Source organism: Temnothorax longispinosus, chromosome 11 (assembly GCF_030848805.1).
Source record: "Temnothorax longispinosus isolate EJ_2023e chromosome 11, Tlon_JGU_v1, whole genome shotgun sequence".
In the NCBI taxonomy this organism is placed as follows: Eukaryota; Metazoa; Arthropoda; class Insecta; order Hymenoptera; family Formicidae; genus Temnothorax; species Temnothorax longispinosus.
The window spans coordinates 6,573,162-6,594,541 of record NC_092368.1 but is presented as its reverse complement, the minus strand read 5'-3'; the positions used below and the strand labels follow the sequence as shown (position 1 = coordinate 6,594,541).

Genomic DNA, 21,380 nt, shown 5'->3' with positions numbered 1-21,380 from the left:
CGTGCGCGCCTGCGCGTGTGTGTGTGTGTCGTGTTGACATTTACCCAAATTCATCGTCCATTGTCCTGAAAAAGTACTTGTAAATTGGTCAATTTAAATAAACCTTGAAATCGGCTAGAGTGACGCTTCCCGGCGGTTTTTTAAGTTTTATCCGATAATGCGTCTTCTCTTTGTCCACGTAATAAATAATCACTGTTTCTTCCATTGTCGGCGTACGTTCCCGCATCCTTCTCCTTTCGTCTGGCCTTTCTGCAAAACGAGAAAGCGGTCGCACGGTCAGTGAGACAATTCTACTGGAAAAGTTCTTTTCAAAACGCCAATTAAGCAGAATCACGGATGTCGCGTGTAAAAGGCGCAGATGTGTACATGTAACAGTACAGCCTCGTGTGTGGATGAGATCAATAGGCACGCTGTCCGAAACTAAATTGATCGGTTCTTTTGGAGAGATTGTTCTTTATAAAATTTTATTGTTATGAAAAGAGTAGAGTTCATGATTAAGTAAGTTTGATTTCAACAGTTTATACAATGATAAGAGAATACTTGCAAAAGAAGCGAGAAAAAATCGGATCTATTATGTAAAATATAGAATTGATATTGAATATTGAACTACAGAGGAAATAATTTAAGATTAAAATTATGAAAACGTGCCAATCGTAAATATAAATAATGTCACAGAAAATAGTACACTAATATCGGTGCGGTATGTCGTTTAGAGCAAATCTCCGGGAAAGTCAACGAAAGTGCCAAGAAATTTTTTTACAACGCACCATTGTTGTCGATTTCATAGGCGCGCTAATTTGCGGTCTCCAGATTGACCGGAACAGATTGAACAAAGCGTTTCGTCTTTAATCGACTGACACGAATTCATTAATCAAATCGGTGAATTATCGGATTTGCACGATTACCCTCGACGCTTCCGGAGTCTATTCAATTTCTCTTTAATTTATCAACGAAGCTGGTGTTTCTCACATCACGCTCTCAGGAACGAATACTTTTTCTGCGTAAATAAGACGCTAGAGAACGTTTCCAACATCGCTTAATTAGAAATCTTTTGATAGAAAAAGTCACAAAATAATATTGCTTAGTGGAAAATTACAAATAGTTATAAAAATCGATTACAATGCGCTATTATCGTACGCAATGTAGAAATTTTACCTTACTTTTCATAGTAATATAGCTCTAACATTATAATATATACCTATAAAACATTATATTTTACATATTAATAATACACAGGATATCCTACTATATTGCTATATCAAATTTTAACCAATATTTCTTATAAGCTTTAAAAAATTTTTTCGTTAAAATAACAAGAAAGTATTTTTAGATGAAATTAATTAAATTTAAATACACTGGTATTGAATTGCTTGGACATAAATTGCAAATTTTTAATTAACGTTTCGCAAAAGGAAAGTCTACTTTAAATAATTTGTTATCGGAACTTTATTCAAGAGACATCCTGTGTGTATTTAATACAAAAAATCTATTTTTTTTTAAATATAATTATTAGTGGATGCACATAGATACACATACATATATGAAATTGCGAGATAATACAGTAGAATCTTATTATTAACGTGGGTGCAAAAGATTTGGCGTATCTGTCAAATAAAGTTAAAAGTAAAGTTATACATTTTTGTAGCACTTTTAGCAAACTAAAATAGTTATCATTGACTATGCTTCTTTTATTCAGAAAATAATTTTTTTATTTGTTTTTTCGAAAAATTCAGATAAGTATAATTTTTCTTAAAAATGGGAAGAGAAATTTTTTACACGAACTTAATAATATTCTAGCAAAAATGAAGAAAGTAAACGGTAGTTCCAATTAATGCGAATCGCACAAGAATACGCAACCAACATAGAGAAGTGTTCTTGTCTGCACGTGAGGACTAAACGATTAACAACTGGTTTTCGGCTCGAGCTTGCTCAGTACGCAGCAGCCGTGTCGCACATTCAGCTTCCTGCCAGTGAAAAATGCAATTACATGCAATAACGATAGTAGCGAGGTTCAGCCACGTCTACACGATCCAAAGCGCGCACAAATCTCTCCAGAAAGCGCACATGCTTTCCATGCTCCTGGAAAGAAGCTGCATCTCCGTATAAAAGGAAAAAAGCTGACGTAAGTCAGCCTAGATATACAAATTTGTCCTTGTCCAATGACGTGTGTCTAATCGCGCACAACAGTCATCTCGTACAACAATACCTTCTCGTCTATGACGCTAACGATGCCTCGGGCATATGTTACGGCAATTTATTACGGACACTCGACTCTTCCTATTTCAATCCGTATATCTCGCGTAAAAGATACGCTTTAGTTACACCGGGCTAATTTCCACGTTACGGCACGCACATATGCACATATGTATTTATAACACGATATTATTGTATTATCCTTTTCTACTAATTAATTTGAACATCTTTTGTATTAACTTTTGTATTACTAAAACTTTTTTATTTGTTTAATCGCACTCGGAAGTTTGGGATTTTATTCTCGCCCAGCTAAGAAATTTCTCGAACTTCGGTAAAGAGTCCAAAAATCCGCTGGCCTAATCGGTTATCTGAGAAATCCGTTATTTTGACGATTCAACGGCTCAGCTGATCTCGGGGTCAACAATATGTATATAACTTTTTATAAAGTCTAAACTTTGGTAGTCTTTTCTCTATATAAATTGAAGCAAAATCAAGCATTTTAACTTGGTGATACTCTAATTCTTCTTAATTTTCTGGGAATTCCTGAAGTTTAGATTTTATCCATGGTCTTATATACTTTCTATCGATATATTTTTAAGTTTGTTTATCTTTAATTGTTTCCAATGTAGGTAAGTATTTGAGTATGTCAGAGGATGAACAATTTGCAGACAGCTAACAATATATTTCTTTTTTATCTAATACAGTACTAAATAGATGTGGGATTCTGCTTTTAATGATAGGGAATTTTGTAATAAAATCACAAAATTACCGACATTCTGATTAAAATCATACTTTTTTGTGTCAAGAATTTTTTTTTGGTTTTTGCTTTTTCGGGGAGCACTGTTCTTCCATTCGGCAAACGGCTTTTTCATCATTATTATGTTGTCTAGTTCATTAAATTAGTGTTTATTAAATTAAAAATTGATTAACATTGGAATGGTTGAAATAAAAAAAAATTACAAAATTTATAAAATTGTTATTTAAATTTTATTATCAAAATCTTCGTCGGGTGTGAAGTTGGCACCTTTTCTATAAAATTCGATAGTTCTGATTAGAGTTCCAGCTTCTTTTCGAAGAGTATAGGAGTATTTTTATGTTTATAAAAAGAGTTCCGGCGATTAACACTATGAAAAAGGTAATTAAAACAATGAGGTGCTAACTTTACACCTAACTTCAAAACTGAATAGTTCTGAATAGCTTTTTTTTTTAATGCGGGGAAATCTACCGGCCATTACTGACCGGTAGCCCTTTCGCCGTAAGAGGGGGAAGACCCCCCCGCCTTCGGGAGCCAGGCGAGGGGAGTGTCAGATTCTTACCGATTAAAACCCCGCAGGTGTCCTTCGCGGCGCGTTTTTCGCGTTGGAGAGGGGGCCCTGGGATACGCATTGATTCGTCCGGGATAGTTCTGAATAGCTCATTTGAAGACTTTTGACGCCGACTAGAGTTTCTGATAAAAGTAAAAATGTTTTAATTTTTTTCAAGAAACAAAAAAAAATAAAAGTGATTTTAAATCAGAATAGTTCTAAGTAGCTTATTTGATTCCTTTCGAAAAGTTCTAGAGTTCTTGATAAGTAAAACATTCCAAAACCTTAGAATTGTTTTAAAAAATTATTATCAAAACTTATGCAAATGACGTTTACGGCAGACCTTCGAAGTCGAATATTTTCTTAACTAGTGACCGGATCGTTTTCGATCATAGTCTTTCTTTCATAGTCGATCTTTCAGAATTCTTAGTTGTCCTAAAAAACGGAACTCTTATCAGAACGTCTAGAACTTTCAAAAAAAATTTTAATGCGGACTTACAATAGTCGAATTTCACGCGTCGCATTTTCAAAGTCGAATATCTTCTTAATTAGCCATTAAGAAGTTAATATATTATGTCTTGCTCAACATTTAGAAATTAAGTTAAAAGTACCAATACCCGGACATATGTAGGTACCTATATCTGGACACCTTTATTATTTATAAATATAACGCGAATTAAAATCAAAGATAAAAATATTTTTTCTTGCAATTTGAAACTTTAGTTATGGTATCCAAACGTTTATTTCCATAAATTTATATTTTTTTAAAGTTATCCAGACATAGGTACGTGTCCAGCTATTGGTACATTTACTTATTCTTAAATGTCCGGATATATAGGTACCTTTATACCTTAATTGGATCTGAAAATTAAATAATTTCCTTCCGCACGAGCCGAAATAATCAATAAGATATTTTCTTTTTTCTATTATATGCAAAATTAAAGATAAACTTTATATTCTACAAATTTAGATTTTGTATTAGACATTTAATCATTTTTAAGTGGAAGTTGTTCGAATTTTTATTAAATAATTTGTATATGACAATTAAAATTAAATCCATATAATTAACTGCATCTTTAAGCTTATCGGTTAAATAAGTTTTTATAAATGATAGCATATCTTGTGTTTTTACTAAATATAAAATTTATTAATAGATATTAATAGATACAGTATATTCACGAAAGAGTACTTTTTAATGAAAAGTAGATTACAGCGGATATACTGAATAGTACTAGCTTGTGAAAATATCGTTTTGTTAATGATACCACGTAAATGTTATTTTTAAAAATGGTGAAAAAAATGGCGCTAAGTACGCTTCTATAATATACATTAATGATACGCGAGATTCACTTACGTGTACAAGCTAAACGTCTATTGTTTTCTATTTTGTATACATTGAGTATAATTATGTATTTTTTTTTTAATATTTAAAGGCGCACATTATGTCATCGGTTGAAGTTCGGCCGAAACAGTCGTTTATTATAATGGCGTTTTCGATTTACTACTCGACCCGACTCGGGTCGCATCAATGGACGTGGAATACATACATAGATATGTATGTATTCCACGTCAGTGATGCTAGAATCCTGTATACATGATGCGACCCAAGTCGGTTTGAGTCGCAAATCGAAAACGCTATAAGTTTTAATACGATATCGTAACACGCGATTTGGCGTGAAAACGTGAGTTTTCGTTAGAGAGAGAGAGAAAAATCTCGAGTTTTTCCGTGTACATGGATTTTTACGTAAATTTAACATTGTAATGACTTAACGCATTTTTATTTTTTGATATCTTCTTTCTATATTTGCAAAGAGTATACAGAAGAATAGTGCACGGAAAGAACGGTTTTGCTGAAGTATCAAAAAATTTAGTTAGATATAGATCTGAAAATAATTTTGTTGCATCATTAAAATAATTATGTAAAACAATCAAACTAATTACTAAAATATCAAAATTTGTACAGCATTATCATCATACTTCAGCGACTTACTATAATTATTTTAATGGTGCAACAAAATTATTTTTAAACAGAAAACCGTTCTTTCCGTATGTGTAGATTAAAGGCGTGCATTTCCATGATGCGTGAATAAGAAACTCTGCAAGTCTGGCTTTCGTTTGCGCTTCACAAAATCGAATTTTGTACTCGTAGTATCTAAAAATTTAGCTAGATACAGATCTGAAAATAATTTTGTTGATCCATCAAAATAATTATGTAGAACTGATTGCTAAAATGTCAATTTTTTTTACAGAATCATATTTCAGCGACTTACTATAATTATTTTAATGGTGTAACAAAATTATTTTCAGATATTAGATGTATATTTAGCTAAATTTTTAGATACTTTAGCAAAACCGTTTTTTCCGTGCACATATTTTTATCAGGGTCTAAATATCGCCAATATATATCACTAATGTAAAATGTACATAAAAGAAGCCAGTTGTTGCCATTTGTACACACATTAATCTAATAATTCCTTCGTCTGAACGTTGTTGGAATATTATCGAATTATTAGAGAATCTTAATATCTTGAATTCGACTGATCGAGATTCAGCGGAAAGGCAAATATGTATAATATATGAGAAGCTTGAAGAAGTGCAGGATGTCTCTACTGAGATTACCCGGAAAAGGAACAGACAGTATCTGAACATTTTTAATCCTTTAGGGGCCTGTGTACATAATTATGTACTTAAAAAAAGAACAAAAAAACAATTAAAAACTAAAAAAACTAAAAAACTTTCATCAGGGTCGTCTTTTAAGACTACCTTATAACTTGTAACATTTTACTCCAACGGGATCGATGTGTGGCCCCTAAAGGATTAAAGAAAGAGAAAGTTACGACAAATGGATTAACAACGCGTAATGAGTTAATATTTATTTTAACTGGCTCAACAGATTAGTGTGATTATGGCATTTAAAATTATCACGTGAACGTTATTTGTTACCTTATATATTACTTTTTGTGAATCACGGCAGAAAGGACAAAAAGTTTATGGACACAGTTGTCTCATGTGCGCCGAACGACCGACGACACATATAGTTTGCCTAGTTCGGCAGATTGCACTGATCCCGTTTTGTGGTAGGTCACTGGTAGGCGAGAATCGGTTTTCTCAGTTCCATTCTACAACTGCACGTGATTTGGACGTTCGTTCTGACCGGTTCCGTGTTTGCATTATACCTTACACCGACGGTATCGGAGAAGACACGTCGATCACCCGTCGATCACCGATGTTTCTTCAAGATCTATACAATGCACTGATGCTCCTGGAACTGAATATGCAACTGGCATCGCCACTCTTCGCGCAGTGACCGATCGCTCTACAACGTAAATTAGGTGAGAGGATGAATTCAAGCGAATGGGTATTTCAACCCCCATTGCCGCGCGGAGTCAACGTGGAGCTGCTTAATTGAAATTTTTGGCAGCAATTCTCCGAGAATAATACAGAAATGATAATTACCAAGAGCGGTCGGCGCATGTTTCCGTCCGTTCAAATAAATGTAAACGGTTTGGAGAAACGTGAGAATTATTATGTCCTCATGGAGATAGCACCGGCCTCCGATCGCCGTCACAATTACTGTGGATACCAGAACGGGGGCGAGAACAGCAATATGAGTGACTGGAGCTTTGCGGGGCCGGCAGAGCCGCAACAGCTTTTCGGCTATAGAAGCATCCCGAGTCTGGCAACGGGGAGCCACTGGATGGACAATCCGATCAGCTTCAATAAATTGAAGCTCACGAACAACATCAACGACCCCAATAATAACGTGGTATTAACATCGATGTACAAATACGTTCCTAGGATCTGGATAGTTCGTTGCTTCGATGCGAAGAACTACAACGAGCTCTTTACTCATTCAACCGCGTTGTTCGCTTTCAAGGAGACGGAATTTATCGCGGTGACGGCATACCAAAACGAGAACATCACGAAGTTGAAGATCAATAACAATTTATTCGCGAAGGGTTTTTGCGAAATGGGTCAGTCACGGTTCAAGCAAAAGCATCATTTGATCGATCATCAGGCTCAATCGGATCTCAGTCCCGACGAAAGGGTCTCATTGATTTACGACTCTGAATCGAATCAGCCGAACGACTTTCCCTTAAGGGTTCCAAGCCCATTAAAGCATGCGATTATCTTTTACTTTAGCCGGGGAGTCGAAGTTGGCCGGCCTTGCAACGTGGGAGAAGCGGACGCGAATCCCGCCACCGTTGCGAGTCGATCCCCGGCGCCGGGCGTGCTTAAAACGCAGTGTCCGTGCACTGCGTTTGACACAGATGGATATCCATTCACGAAATAACTTATTACTATTTATTTTTATTTTAATTTGACACGGTTACCGGGGGTAAGTCTCGTCGAGACCATAGACATATTCGGACGTGTTTTGTCCTGAATAATTTTTGAAGATTGCTGATGCAATCAGCGCCGAGTTTGGATTGAATCTTTCAAGTCTGTATTTATTATATTTGACTTGTTCTTGGCCGTTATGTGATCTTGAGGAGGATTAGGTGCCATAAAATTTACAAAGAAGAGGAAGGAAGAAGGCTATTGGGGGCCACGACTACTCGTGGCATGAGTTTTGTGCGTCAAGAGGCGTAATCGTTTCTATACCCGATAACTAGCGCCTACTTTCGAGGAGCCAGCTACGGAGTCACTGGGTGTCTTCGCACTAACCGAGTCATCAATCTCGCATCGTGCGTGCATTGCCTGGACCATCCGAGAACCCAGGCGTGAAGATTCATTCTTAACTTCTTCATATTTATTGCGTGTTGTGGAGCAAACGGGTTGACAGCCGAGAGCTTTTTAGATAACCGTAACTTTCCTTGGCTCCGAAACTCACCAGCGGTACTTGGGTCCGTATCACTACAGGCTCTTATATAGAGGCGCAGTCAGATCGCCATTGACGCCACTTGGTTACTGCAGAACGCGCTGGCCATCCGACATCAGATCTTGCGACCGAGCCGTACTGAATCGGAACAGCCTCATTGCAGCGGTTCAGCGAGACCACTGGGAGGTGTTAAAGCGAATGATTTGACTGGGAGAGGCTATATATTCGCATCACCAGACCAGAAACTGACTCTGACTCCAGGCCCAAAGAGACTCGTGCAGAGAATCAATGGCTTAAGACAGCCTGACTCCTTCGATATAAAACGACAGTGCTCGCACCACCGTAGTTTTCAGGCCATTTGAATCTTTGGATTCTAACACAGATTTGCCACTTTTTTCCTTTCTGCCACGATTTACAAAAGGTAGTAGTTTTGCCGCTGTTCGCAACGCGGACGGGAGCGAGGCCGCCGTGGCCAGCGTGATAACCGGTAGTAGGTCCGAGAGAACGAGTACGTGTATACGCGATCGCGTACTTAACGCGTATTCTGCGAGCGACCGGTCGGTCGGCCGCGGGTTTGATACACGGCCAACAGTGCCTCCGATCACGTAATCTAACTGATCGTTTCCAGTTTCACCGGCGTGAACTTGCTTCCAGTATTAGCCACGCTAAGTAAGACCACTTCTGCTACTCAATATGTCGTTAACCTTTTAGGAGCCTGTGTACATAATTATGTAAATTAAGAAAAAAAAACAAAAAAAGCAAAAAACTTTTATCAGGGACGGTTTTTTAAGATTATCTTATAAATTATAACATTTTACTCCAACGGGATCGATGTGTGGTTCCTAAAGGGTTAATTTAACTAAAACAATGTTAATTTAATTATTAATTTGAATAGTCAATGGAGTTAAAATAACATTATTTGTGTTATAAAATAATAAATTTCGACACATGGTAATTAAAAAGAACAAAATGTTATTTAACTCAAGGTATTGGTTTAAATTTTATCTTTTGATATTTAATAGCGTAGGGACAATTATAGTAATTATACCACTTTTTATTTATATATAGTATATAGACTAATGACTATATGTATAGAATACTTTGTAATTAATTGTAATTGCAAGCCGTTTTATCAGACACTGTAAGTCTAAGTGTGTTATTTCTACACGCATATACGTTTAAAAATGACACATTTGACTGAAGCTCGTTTTACATGTTTTGTTGCGTATTAAGGCTCCTGTTCACTTACTGCAGCCATCTTGGATTGATGACGTCAGAAGCGAGAAAGTTATGAAAACATATCATGAAAATTCTTGTGATTTACACTAAAATAAAAATGCTTTTTGATAAAATACCACCTGTGTAAACGATAAAATAGATTTGTAAAATACACCGAAACATCCCCTTTTATATAGTAATCCACATTTGTCGAAGTGAATGTTGCCTAATCAAGAACGAAAACAAGCCGTTTGACAGCTGCCGAATTGAAATAAGTATTTGCTTGCACATATTAAATCACGATAAAGTGGATATCTTCGGTGTATTTTAACACTATCGCAATAATTTTAAATGTGAAAACACTGCACTAAAATGAAGAATAACGCTGTAAATCGCAAGGATAAATTAGCTTTGACGTGTTATTTTTCACGCCTTATAGTTCACAGTTTTGCCAAGTGTGACGCTGTCTGTGCGAAAACGCGGAGTTGGCTCGCGAGCCAGTAGGAGCCTTAAATCAACATGTTTAATCATATTAATATGTTCAACTGTGTTAAATGGCTTTATTCAAAACGACAAGAAATGTGTAAGAAGAGCTTTAGTTAAAATAACACACTTGGATTTGCAGTGAATTAACCGTATAGAAAAAGAATTTCTTATGATTTCATAAAATTATACTTTTTAAATGAAAGAAAGTTACGCACGTTGCACGTAATTTTCTTCAACTTATTAATACGCCATGAATGTACTCGATGCATTAAATTATGCATTTTATTCGTTGATATTGTTTACGATAATCTTATCGTCGCACCTTTAAACGATTATACGCGTACATATCGATGCTGCGAGATTTATATTAATATTACTCGTATAACGAACTCTCCGTGAATATATCTCCGATTTAAGGTCGATTTAGACATAACCGTGCCGTGTTCGTACCGTTTACGGACAGAAAGATTTAAACTTGTTTCACACGTAGGTATCCGGCACCGGACTACCGATGCCGGGTATCCGATCGATTTTCTTTGTTTTCACAAATCGGCTATCGGACAAACGTGTAAATGCTCCCATATTAATCCATATACTTCGCGATCGGATACCCGGCGTCAGTAGTCCAGTGTCGGATACGTGTGAAACAGGGCTTAGTCGAATTTCATCCGTTGCATCTTCGAATATCTTTGAATTCTTAACTAGTGGCCGGATCGTCACTAGTTAGTGGTAAAGTTGCAGGCGTTTTGATGAGAGTTTTAAGAAGATATTCGATTTTGAAGGTCTTCCGTGAATGTCATTTGCGTTTTGATGATGATTTTTTAAAACAATTCTAAGGTTTTGTAGTTTTTTACTTATCAAGAACTCTAGAACTTTTCAAAGGGAATCAAATGAGCTATATGAACTATTTTGACTTTAAATTAAACTTTTCTTTTTTGTTTTTTGAAAAAAATTTAAAAAAAGTTTTTTTTTATCAGGAACTCTAGTACTCGTCCAAAATGCTTCAGATGAGCTATTCAGAACTATTCGGTCTTAAAATTGGGTGTGAAGTTAGGATTCCATTTTTTAATTGTCGTTTTCAAAGAGTTAATCGCCGGAACTCTTTTTATAAGCATAAAAATACTCTTATACTCTTCGAAAAGAAGCTGGAACTTTAATCAGAACTAAAAAATATTAAAGTAGGTGTGCGAACTTCACACACTCATCTTCGTCAGTATCTGAATTTTCATCAGACATGTCAGAGTTTGTTAGACATTGCATTTGTCTTTCTTCTGCAGCTTGTATGTTTGATGGAATCAATAATTGTACGGCAACTGGTGATAGTTTTTAATTTTTTTTGTGACAGATTTTCGCAAATTATATATATATATATATATATATATATATATATATATATATATATATACTACCTTGATCAAAAAGTTCCCGGAATTTATTTATAAAATGCAAAATACAAGTTTATTCATCAATATTAATATTTTCCCCTTCAAAGTACTTTCCATCGACTGCAACGCACTTATGCCAGCGCTTGATCCAATCCTCGAAACATTTTTTATACTCGGTGTTCGGTATGGCCATCAGAGCTGTCTTCGATTTTTCCATTATCTCCTCTCGGCTGCTAAAACGCGTTCCCCGTAGTGGTTTTTTGATTCGATTGAACAGAAAGAAGTCGCAGGGAGCCAAATCAGGTGAATTTGATGGCTGTTGGATGGTATTTGTTCCGTTCTTGGTCAAAAAGTCGCGGATAATGATGGCATTGTGCGACGGTGCGTTATCATGGTGCAAAATCCACGAGTTGTTTGCCCACAAATTCGGTCTTTTGGCGAACTGCTTCACGCAACCGTCTCGTAACGCCCAAATAATACTCCTTGTTTACTGTCTGACCTTGTGGCAAGAATTTGATGCACAACACCGTCGTAATCCATGAAAACCGTGAGCATCGCCTTCTTTTTTGATTGAAAACGGCGTAGTTTCTTCGGTCTGGGCTCATTGGGTGCACGCCATTCACTCGCCTGATGTCTAGATTGCGTGTCGTATTCATAAACCCACGTCTCGTCTCCAGTAATGATGCGTTTGATGAATGTTGAGTCGGATTCAGCCTTGGAAATCATGTCTTTTGCGATGTCAACGCGGTCCCTTTTTTGCAAAAAATTCAGGTCTTTCGGTACCAACTTTGCTGCAACACGGCGGAAACCCAAATCATTAACTAAAATGTCTTGAACGGATCCATAAGCAATGTTCAAGTCCTCTGCTAGCTCTCTGATGGTTAATTTGCGGTTCTTGACCACTATTTCTTTCACTTTATCGACGTTTTCGTCGGTTTTCGATGTTGACGGCCTGCCACTGCGTTTGTCATCTTTGACGGACTTACGACCACTTCTGAAACGTTCGTGCCACTGGTAAACGACTGTTTTCTCTAGAGTATCGTTGCCGAAACACTTTTTCAACATTTCCAAGGTCCTCGCACCATTCAATCCGTTTTTAACGCAAAATTTAATACAAACTCGTTGTTGCAAATTTAATTCCATTTTTTAAATTGTAAAAAATCGAAAACACGCACAGTGCCGTGTAACTTTTAAAAATGTTAAGCATAGCGCTGAGAGAGAGAAATTAGGCGGGACAGTTGTGCCAATCTAACAAAACAAACAGAACTCAAATCGGGTGACTGAGAGCGCTACACAGTGGTAATTTCGGGAACTTTTTGGCCAAGAACGGAACGAAACCATTCAACAGCCATCGAATTTATCTGATTTGGCTCCCTGCGACTTCTTTCTGTTCAATCGAATAAAAAAACCACTACGGGGAACGCGTTTTAGCAGCCGAGAGGAGATAATGGAAAAATCGAAGACGGCTCTAATGGCCATACCGAACACCGAGTATAAAAAATGTTTCGATGATTGGATCAAGCGCTGGCATAAGTGCGTTGCAGTCGTTGGAGAGTACTTTGAAGGGGAAAATATTAATATTAATATTATTTTATTACTGGCGAAAATTTATTTTATTCTTTGAAAATATTAATATCGATGAATAAACTTGTATTTTGCATTTTATAAATAAATTCCGGGAACTTTTTGATCAAGGTAGTATATAGATCGGATGTGATCATAAGCCGCAAAAAACATCTTCCATTGTTTTTGTTCGAGAGCACTTTCTCGAGAAGTCTTCTCGAAACTTTTTTATGTACTCGTTCATTGTTTCTTGGGCATCTTCAGACATTTGCTCTATCGGTAATAGAGCAGAGGCTATAATTTTCGGTCCATGAATTAATAGTGTCAGAGTAAACTGCTGCTTGATAAAATTTTTGAGCTTGTTGATAAGCCAAAGCTTATCGGACAGTTCTTGAGCACAGACATCTGTTTTTTAAACTTTTCAATCCCTCCAAAGCTCTTGTCGCCGTTTCTTTCTCCTCGAGCTTCTTGGCGCATTTATTGCGGCATATTTCCTCGTTTTTCTCGTTGTCACCACGTTTCTCGTCGTTATCAACGTATATCACAAAAATTACCGACATTCTGATTACAATCATACTTTTTCGTGTCAAGAATTTTTCTTATGGTCCCCGTTTTATTTTCGGGGAGTACAGTGTTCTTCTTCCATTCGACAAACGGCTTTCTGGCTGGTATTTTGTAAATTAATTTTTTTCGGTTCCGGTTTATTAAAATTTTCTTATTGAAATTTGTATTGAATTGAATGATTTATATGCATACTTCGTTTGTAGATATGTACTTATCGGTTCCGGTTTCGATTTCTTTCAGTGTTCTGTGCAAGTTGCAAGTTTTTCCTAAGCTTTTTTTCGAGATTTTTTGAACGTTTTCTTTTCTTGGTTTTATTTCTAATCTTTTTGTATCATTAACTAGACCTCTGTCACCATTTGCTTCTTTGTATAAAACATCAGTTTTAAATTCTGAATCTAGAAATAATATTGGAAGATAATAACGTAACATGAACAAAGACTAATATCATCTTGGTCAAAATTAATCAACGCGCCTCTACATAACTTATTTTTTTCAAAAGCAATGTTTTCTTCAACAACATATTTTGCTTTTTCTTTATCTTCTGGTCTTAATTTTTTTGAAGATATGATTTCTAACGGTATCGGTTTTGATTTTGGTCCTATAGGTTTTATAAATTTTTCATACGGTTTACGGTTCCGGTTCGACAAAAATATCGGATACGGTTTTTGGTTTCGGTTCCTGTCCGGTCCAGGTCCTTGGTGCAAATTATAAATTTAAACATTACTTTCTCACAGTTTTTAAGTATGCAAATTATGAATTTGCACGTTGTTTAATCAACATTTTATTTATTTAATTCAATTGCTTCTATAGCTGCTTCACGGTCTTCAATAATGTACTGTTTATCTGCTTCGTGAGCAAATGCGATTGGTCATTTCACTCATTTCCAATGGACTAATCAATGATTAAGTTAATCGGTGCTTGGTCAAAGTAGCTCTAAAAGGGGCACCACTTTCGTCGAACTCATGCATAAAGCTGCTGAATTTGTTATTAAAGAAACTGGTCTCACGAAGTACAAAGATTTAAGAGGGACTTGGCCGAACGAAAATATCGGTTCAGTTCCGGTTTTTATCATTTCTTTTACTTTGTCCTTTTTTCTCTTTTTTCTCTCTAATGTTTTTTTTACGCCTTTTCTCTTTTTCTTTGTTCTTTACAGATATACTATTTTCAGTAATCCATGAACTCGAACTTGGCGGATCTATTTCCAGTCTTGTGGCTGATAATGATTTTGCAGAGATTGATTCTGTTCGAATTGATCCTGTTAAATCTGGGTTTAATGTTGTGCTGGATTGATCTGCAATGATGCTATTGTTTTTTAACGTCTCTGATTATATTTTTTCGTTCTTTCTTCTTTCCTAATTAATGTGTCTTTATTCTCTTCTTCTTCCTCCTTGCTACTTATACTACAACTTTTTTTTTTTTGTAATCCATAAGGTAGAACTCGAACTTGCTGTAACATTTTTCAATTCTGTTGCTGATATTGACTGCTGAAAATATGTTAGGATGTGTGCCAGATTCAGTTGTAATTGTTTTTTTAGTTCTCTTATCAATAAATTTCTTAATTTTGCTTGCGAAAGTGGTTCTCTGCTTTGAGTCTACTTCTGCTAAATCTATTTTGGAATTTTTGTCAAAATTGTCGCTCATAATTTTGTAATTAATTCTTTGAATATATATCTTAATATCAAATATGGCTTTTTTCTGTGGTAAATATGCATAAAAGGTCGCACCTCATCGATGATCTTGACCTTGACATATGTTGTCAAGGTCACTCTCCTGAGTGACCTTCAGAAGGTTTTAGCCGGCGATCATTGTTTATTAAAGAGTTATAAACAAAAAAATGTTGAAGAATATAGCAGTTGTTTTGAGTACTAATAGACCAATAATTGATATTTATGTGGAAATAGTATATGTATGCTGCTACCACATTCACCATCCAAGTGATTTGACTTTCGTTTTGCGGTAAACAGCGGTCTGTCGAAATTGTATATTTGAATTCGGGCTTCGATTGCCTCTTTCGTGCAAGCCAATATTTTTTCCGGCCAAATCACGTTCATACTATTTAGACATACAATTTTGCGCAGTCCAGCCGGCACTCTGACGGCTCCATATTTTACATCTTGCATATAGGCCGTTTCTCGCTCCATCGTATGCAATAGTGTTTCGGGGACCCAATTGCGAAAGGCCATGTCGTCCAGGATTATCCCGTCGGTGATTCTTTCTTTGAATCTGTTCTAGTTCTGCTTGCCCCTGATTATAATTGGATGTTGAAAGTGCGTTAGTGCGAATTGAGTTTTTCCGATTCTAGTCTGTAAACATGAACAACGTACATATATATATATATATATATATATATATAAACTTTACATATATATATGTAAAAAGGCTCTGTTTGGAAATCTAATAATGTAGAAACGTAATTGAGAGCCGTTCGCCGTTCACGGTGCGAAGATTAATGACAATGATATTTATTTCTTCTCATATATTTATTAAATATTGAACGTTTCGGTCCCGGATTGGACCATCTTCAGCATCTGAATACAAAGGGTACAATAAATATTTCGCATAAAAGATACAAAGGTTATTTCGTAACAGTATCGTGTCTTTTTTTATAAAAAATACAGCGAGGAGCTTACATGGTGTTGTGGCAGTCGCGAGCCGAACAGTATTCATCCGACGAATGGAAATGGAAAGTGCTACCGTCTCCTACTGGTTTCCGCCATAGGAATGGTGTAATCAACACCTAAATATTATATTCTTTATCACTTCGTCACTTTTTTTGATAAAATTTGACGCAGAGGAAACTCACCTCTCTCATTCGTGGGAAGAACCGTCCGTATCGAGTAACAACCGAATACTGAACGTTATAACACAGGTCAAATGGTACAGAATTTACAAACATGACGCATTGTTATTAGATTTTTGGTAACTTGTTTATGATCGGCAGGTACGAATGATGAAGATTGTCTGTGTCTGTTTGCAAATTGAGACCATTTCTCTGTCTCGCAATGAAAATCATCTCTGATAGAAGCCTCCTCTTATAAAAATAAACACAAAACGACTTACCGGTCCGACGAATATGACCGTTTTTTCGCCGGAAAGTCAATCAAGGGCAACGAAAAGTCTTCGGGTGCATATAATCCTTTTTTGCATTCGGAAAAATAATTCGTGAAATATGTGGCCAATTTTTTCTGGTTCATGATGTAGAAGCAAATGTTTCGCGACTCGATCGTGTTCATCACCTGCTCGTAGCTGCCCGACGACCGGGCTTCAATCAACATTGCGTTGGTTTCCTGAGTTTTTTGACGGTCAAAATTGGGGATTTCGCCCATTTGAAACAGTTCGCCGTCTCTTTTGTCCACGTCGCAGCAATATCTTATTATTGCCTTTGGATCTTCGGTAATTTGGACGTTTGTTCCGTCGGGAAATTGCTTCTGTACGGCAGAGAAATATCTTTGATTCTTAAATCCAAACGTCAGTTGGATGTGTTTCCTCCCGTGAGTACCGCCGCTTTCTTCCTGGCCGATAATCCACGCTGCTTGTCGCTTGTAAATGCGCAATTTCGCCAATCTCTTCTCCCGCGTCGCACCCGTTATGTAAGGCCGTCGGGCCCGATATTAGGGTGGAATCAATGTCGCCTTCCATAACAATGTCTTCTCCGGAAGCGTAGTCGAGTTGTACTGTACGCGGATTTAACAGGTCCGTTAAGTTTGGGTTCTGCGGGACTCGATCGAGATTTTACCAGTTCGTTGATCGCACTCAAGCTCGAACGAGAGCTTACACTTGTCGGCGGTTGCGGTGGTGTAGCAACTCGTTCCGATTCCGATTCCCATTCGTCGGATGACATTTCCGAATCCGGTTCTGCTTCCGGTTCCCGGGACGTTCCGGGAAGAGGTTCTTGAGTGGGCTTTTTCAAGGTTGGTGCAGGATAATTTGTAGAAAGGCCTGAGCTTCTCTCAGACGTTGTTCTTTTATGCGTTCTTTTATGCCGTTGTTGCCACGATAGGCCGGGTCGCGGAAGAAGGGATTGATTTCCTCGAGCAAGGTAAGGTGAACAACGACACAACTGTCGGCAATTGCCGTTGTTGCTGCTGTGTATGGCGTTGTCGCATTTTACGCTGTTGCCGGTGACATTGGTGACGTTCTTGCGTCGTTTCTGGATAGTAGTTCCAGTAAATATCGCGTCTAAGTCTGCAATAGACGTCGACGGCGGCGGCAGCGGTGGCGGCAGTAGACCGCGAGTAGGACGACGGTTACTCGTCGTCGTACTTGTAGATGGAGCGTGGACTTGCGCAAACGTTTTGCCGACTTGGCAGCCTTCTTCCGGGGTTAAAGGATAATCATATTCATTTTTGTTCTGCATTCTTTAGTTTTGTTCCTCGCCACGGTTCTGATAGCCAGCTGCCACTACCCTGCGCTAGTTTTTTGGTCTACCCCGAGTATTTTATTTTCTCGGTACCACCAATATCTGGGAAGCTTTCCCCATTCCGCCACCTGGGGAGGCACCTGATGGGGGACTAGTAATCCCACACGGTATCGCCGATACTCTCTCTTCCTCCACACATCCACCTGGAAAAGCGGTGATCGTGAAGGGGTGAGTTCCCCATTGGGTTAGAGTCTCGGCTAGATTGTCTAGGATAACAACAGCTTTTCTTTGTATAATTTTTTCTTTGTCTATTCTGTCTTCTATTAGGACAAATTCTCCATAAATAACCTATCCCAACTTTTTGTGTTTTTATGAACTTTGAATTTTCAGTCAAAGTATTACGTACTACACGTTTCCACATCACTTTGTTCTTTGTTTCGTAATAAACATAATATTCTATGATGTATTCTTCAATTTGTTTTAAAGTCATTTTTTTCCGCGTTGAATTGATCGCCTCCTCGATCATTTGCCAGTTTTTTAGATCAGGTTTCAACGGTTTCGAGTCAGCTTATGGAAGAGAGTAGCAGAAGCTTATGGAAGAGAAAGCAGAAAAGTTGCTAGTAATCAATAAAGACGCCCCATTGAAGACGTTAGGAGGGCACTATCGTGTAACACGATATTAGGATGGAATCAATGTCGCCTTTCATGACAATGTTCTCTCTGGAAGCGTAGTTGAGTTGTACCGTACGCGGATTTAATAGGTCCATTAAGTTTGCAACGGGTTCTGCGGGATTTGATCGAGATTCCACCTGTTTGTCGTTCGAACTCAAGCTCGAAAGAGAGCTTACGCTTGCCGGCGGTGGCGGTGGCGGTGGCGGTGGTGTAGGAATTTATTCCGGTTCCGATTTCCATTCGTCGGATGACGTTTCCGACCCCGGTTTTGCTTCCGGTTCTGCTTCCGGTTTCCGGGACGTCCCGGGAAGAGGTTCTTGAGCGGGCTTTTTCAAGAAGGTTGGTACAGGATAATACTTTTGTAGAAAGGTCTGGGCTTCTCTCAGACGTTGTTCTTTCATGCGATTCCGTTGTTCCGACGACTGACCGGGTCGCGGAAGATGGGATTTCCTCGAGCGAGGAATGGCGAGCGACGATACAACTGTCGGCAATCGCCGTTGTTGCTGCTGTGTTTGGCGTTGTCGCATTTTACGCTGTTGCCGGTGACGTTGGTGGCGTTCTCGCGCCGTTTCTGGATATTCCAGTATCGCGTCTAAGTCTGAATAGACGTCGGCAGCGGCTGTGGTGGCGGCAGCAGACCGCGAGGACGACGGTTACTACTCGTCGCCGTTGTAAATGTAGACGGAACGTGAACAAGCGCCCGCGTTTCGTCCAGTTGGCAGCCCTCTTTGGGGCTCAAAGGGTATTGGTCGTAATTGTAATCAGTCATTTTTTCTTTTGGAACCCGCAACCCGCTGCGGCTCGGGCGCAGTGGTTTTTTATCGAGGTTTTCCTTCCTCTAGGCCTAACGGTCCCGGCCGACCGGGCGTTTGAAGTCGGAGTCGCCTTCTCCTACCGGCGATTGGGACAACGAACGGCCCGAAGGCCACAAGAAATTTATATATTATGATAAAAAATAAAATGAAATCTATCTTAGACAATTAAATGTATACGTTACATAATATATAATATATAATCTACATATATATATATATATATATATATATATATGTGTATATATATATATATATATATATATATATACATAACATATACACGGAGAAAATTTTATAGTAAATATTGCTATGGTGTCGCACTAGCTGCGGACCATCGAGGAATTTCAAGTTAAAATACTATAATTATTGTTTTAAAAACGATTAAATAACGTAATTTTTACCATAAACATAGTAATTTAACTTAAAATTCCTCGATGGTCCGCAGCTAGTGCGACACCGTAGTAATATTTACTATAAAATTTTCTCCGTGTATATATATATCCATCCGTTTTCTCTTGTGCGAGGCCTGAAATAAATGTAAAGAAACGTAAAGAAACACGTAAAAAAACGTGAAACGCGCGCGATACGTAGCCAACTGTCATTTTGCACACTTACCCTACGAAGAACGGCGCTCCTGCTCCTTGTTGGCCCGCTGACGCTGCAGGAGCTCCTCCCTGTAAGCCTGCCGCCGCTCCTGCCGCTCCCGCCATCGACGCTGTCTCAGCTGCCGTCGACGCTGTCTCATCTGCCGTCGACGCTGTCTCAGCTGCCGGCGCCGCTGCCGACGGCGTCGCTTCACCTCCTGCGACCGACGTAAAAAACGTTGCTCCACCTCCCGCGACCGACGTAAAAAACGTTGCAACTCTTGCTGGATCAAGTTGTTGATCCGCTCGGACGATGAGCACGGCGCCTGCTCGATGACGATGGGGGGACGTCAATTCCGGGCGCGATAACGTTATTTCGACGAGATTTATATGGTTTCAACGAAATGCTTCAATTGCGCGCGACCGTCAGCCAATGAGAGCACACTTTTGTCTCGTTGAAAGCCAACGATGTATCGGAATAATGTTGAAGAATGATACCGGAAATGAGAGAAATTGTTAACGAGACGGAATAATTTTATAAAAATTTAAAAACCGTATAAATTGTAAAAAAGGAGACAATTTTTAACATTAGTCCGAAAATTGAAAAAATTAAAAAACGGTAGTTGGAATAATTTCAAGGAATAGTACGAAAATGGCAAAAATTGAAAAACGGTAGTTAGAATAATTTGAAGGAATAGTACAAATATGGTAGAAACTGCAAAAACGGAGTTGGAACAATTTGAAAGAATAGTCCGATGATGTAAAAAATTGTAAAGAAAAGAATTATTTGAGACAAAAGTCGGGAAATGGGAGTACAAATTGTAAAAAAAGAGTTGGAATACTTTTAAAGAATAATCCGAAGATGATACACGATTGTAAAAAGAATATTTATATAAAAATACTAAAAAACGGTACAAATTTCTAACGTGTATTTTTATAAATGAGGGGTGAAATTGAGGGTTTCAAAACGGTATAAATTGATAATAAGGACTTGTAATAATTTGAAAGAAATGTTTCGAACGGTACAAACTGTAAAGACTTGACATTCTTATAAAAATGTACCTAAACGGTTGAAAGTGTAAAAAAAAACTTGACAGAACTGTATGAAAATGTTTCCATGTCCTAGCCTCTAACCTGACCTGCCCAATAATCTATGGGGACTGAATAATTTGAAATAAATTTATAACGATAAAATTTATTAACGAAAACTTGTAATTATTTTGAATAAAGAAAGAAAAACAATATTGTGGCCGCCCTTGGTCGGTGCGTCAAAGGGGCGTGACGCACGCTCAAGCCCCGCCACCGCGACAAGGTGGCGACCACATCGACGGGGAGGAATGGAAATGGGAAAGACAGGGAAATTAGAATAGAGAAGGAAAAGATACAAGGGGATTTTGACCTCTGACGTCACGCG

The 21,380-nt window shown here is 38.0% G+C and overlaps 3 protein-coding genes across 9 annotated transcripts in view; 1 reads left to right on the top strand and 2 right to left on the bottom strand.

Annotated features, from left to right (window-relative positions):
• LOC139821550 (uncharacterized) overlaps nt 1-21,380 on the bottom strand; it is a 54,239-nt gene that overhangs the window by 19,494 nt on the left and 13,365 nt on the right. The window contains exons 5-7 of one of the 7 annotated variants that reach the window (XR_011734288.1): nt 19,998-20,292; nt 19,855-19,908; nt 104-249 (exon numbers count right to left, since the gene is read on the bottom strand). The exons of 2 other annotated variants lie outside the window; for them this stretch is intronic. Coding sequence is in view for 1 of the 5 variants with exons in the window: in XM_071792676.1 (XP_071648777.1) it covers nt 45-61 (17 nt within the window). In the remaining 4 variants the exon portion in view is untranslated. Of the gene's footprint in view, nt 1-44; nt 250-767; nt 1,311-19,854; nt 19,909-19,997; nt 20,293-21,380 lie in introns of those variants that run through there. 4 more of the 7 variants (XM_071792676.1, XR_011734285.1, XR_011734287.1 and 1 more) reach the window with 4 other exon arrangements.
• LOC139821549 (T-box protein 2-like) lies at nt 4,075-9,225 on the top strand. The gene has a single exon (XM_071792672.1). It carries the CDS (start codon nt 6,943-6,945, stop codon nt 7,789-7,791), a length of 849 nt encoding a protein of 282 aa, XP_071648773.1. The 5' UTR covers nt 4,075-6,942; the 3' UTR covers nt 7,792-9,225.
• On the bottom strand, nt 11,482-12,781 carry LOC139822276 (protein GVQW3-like). The gene is made up of 2 exons (XM_071793893.1): nt 12,140-12,781; nt 11,482-11,726 (listed from the first exon to the last, which is right to left on the bottom strand). Exons 1-2 carry the CDS (start codon nt 12,549-12,551, stop codon nt 11,482-11,484), a joined length of 657 nt encoding a protein of 218 aa, XP_071649994.1. The 5' UTR covers nt 12,552-12,781.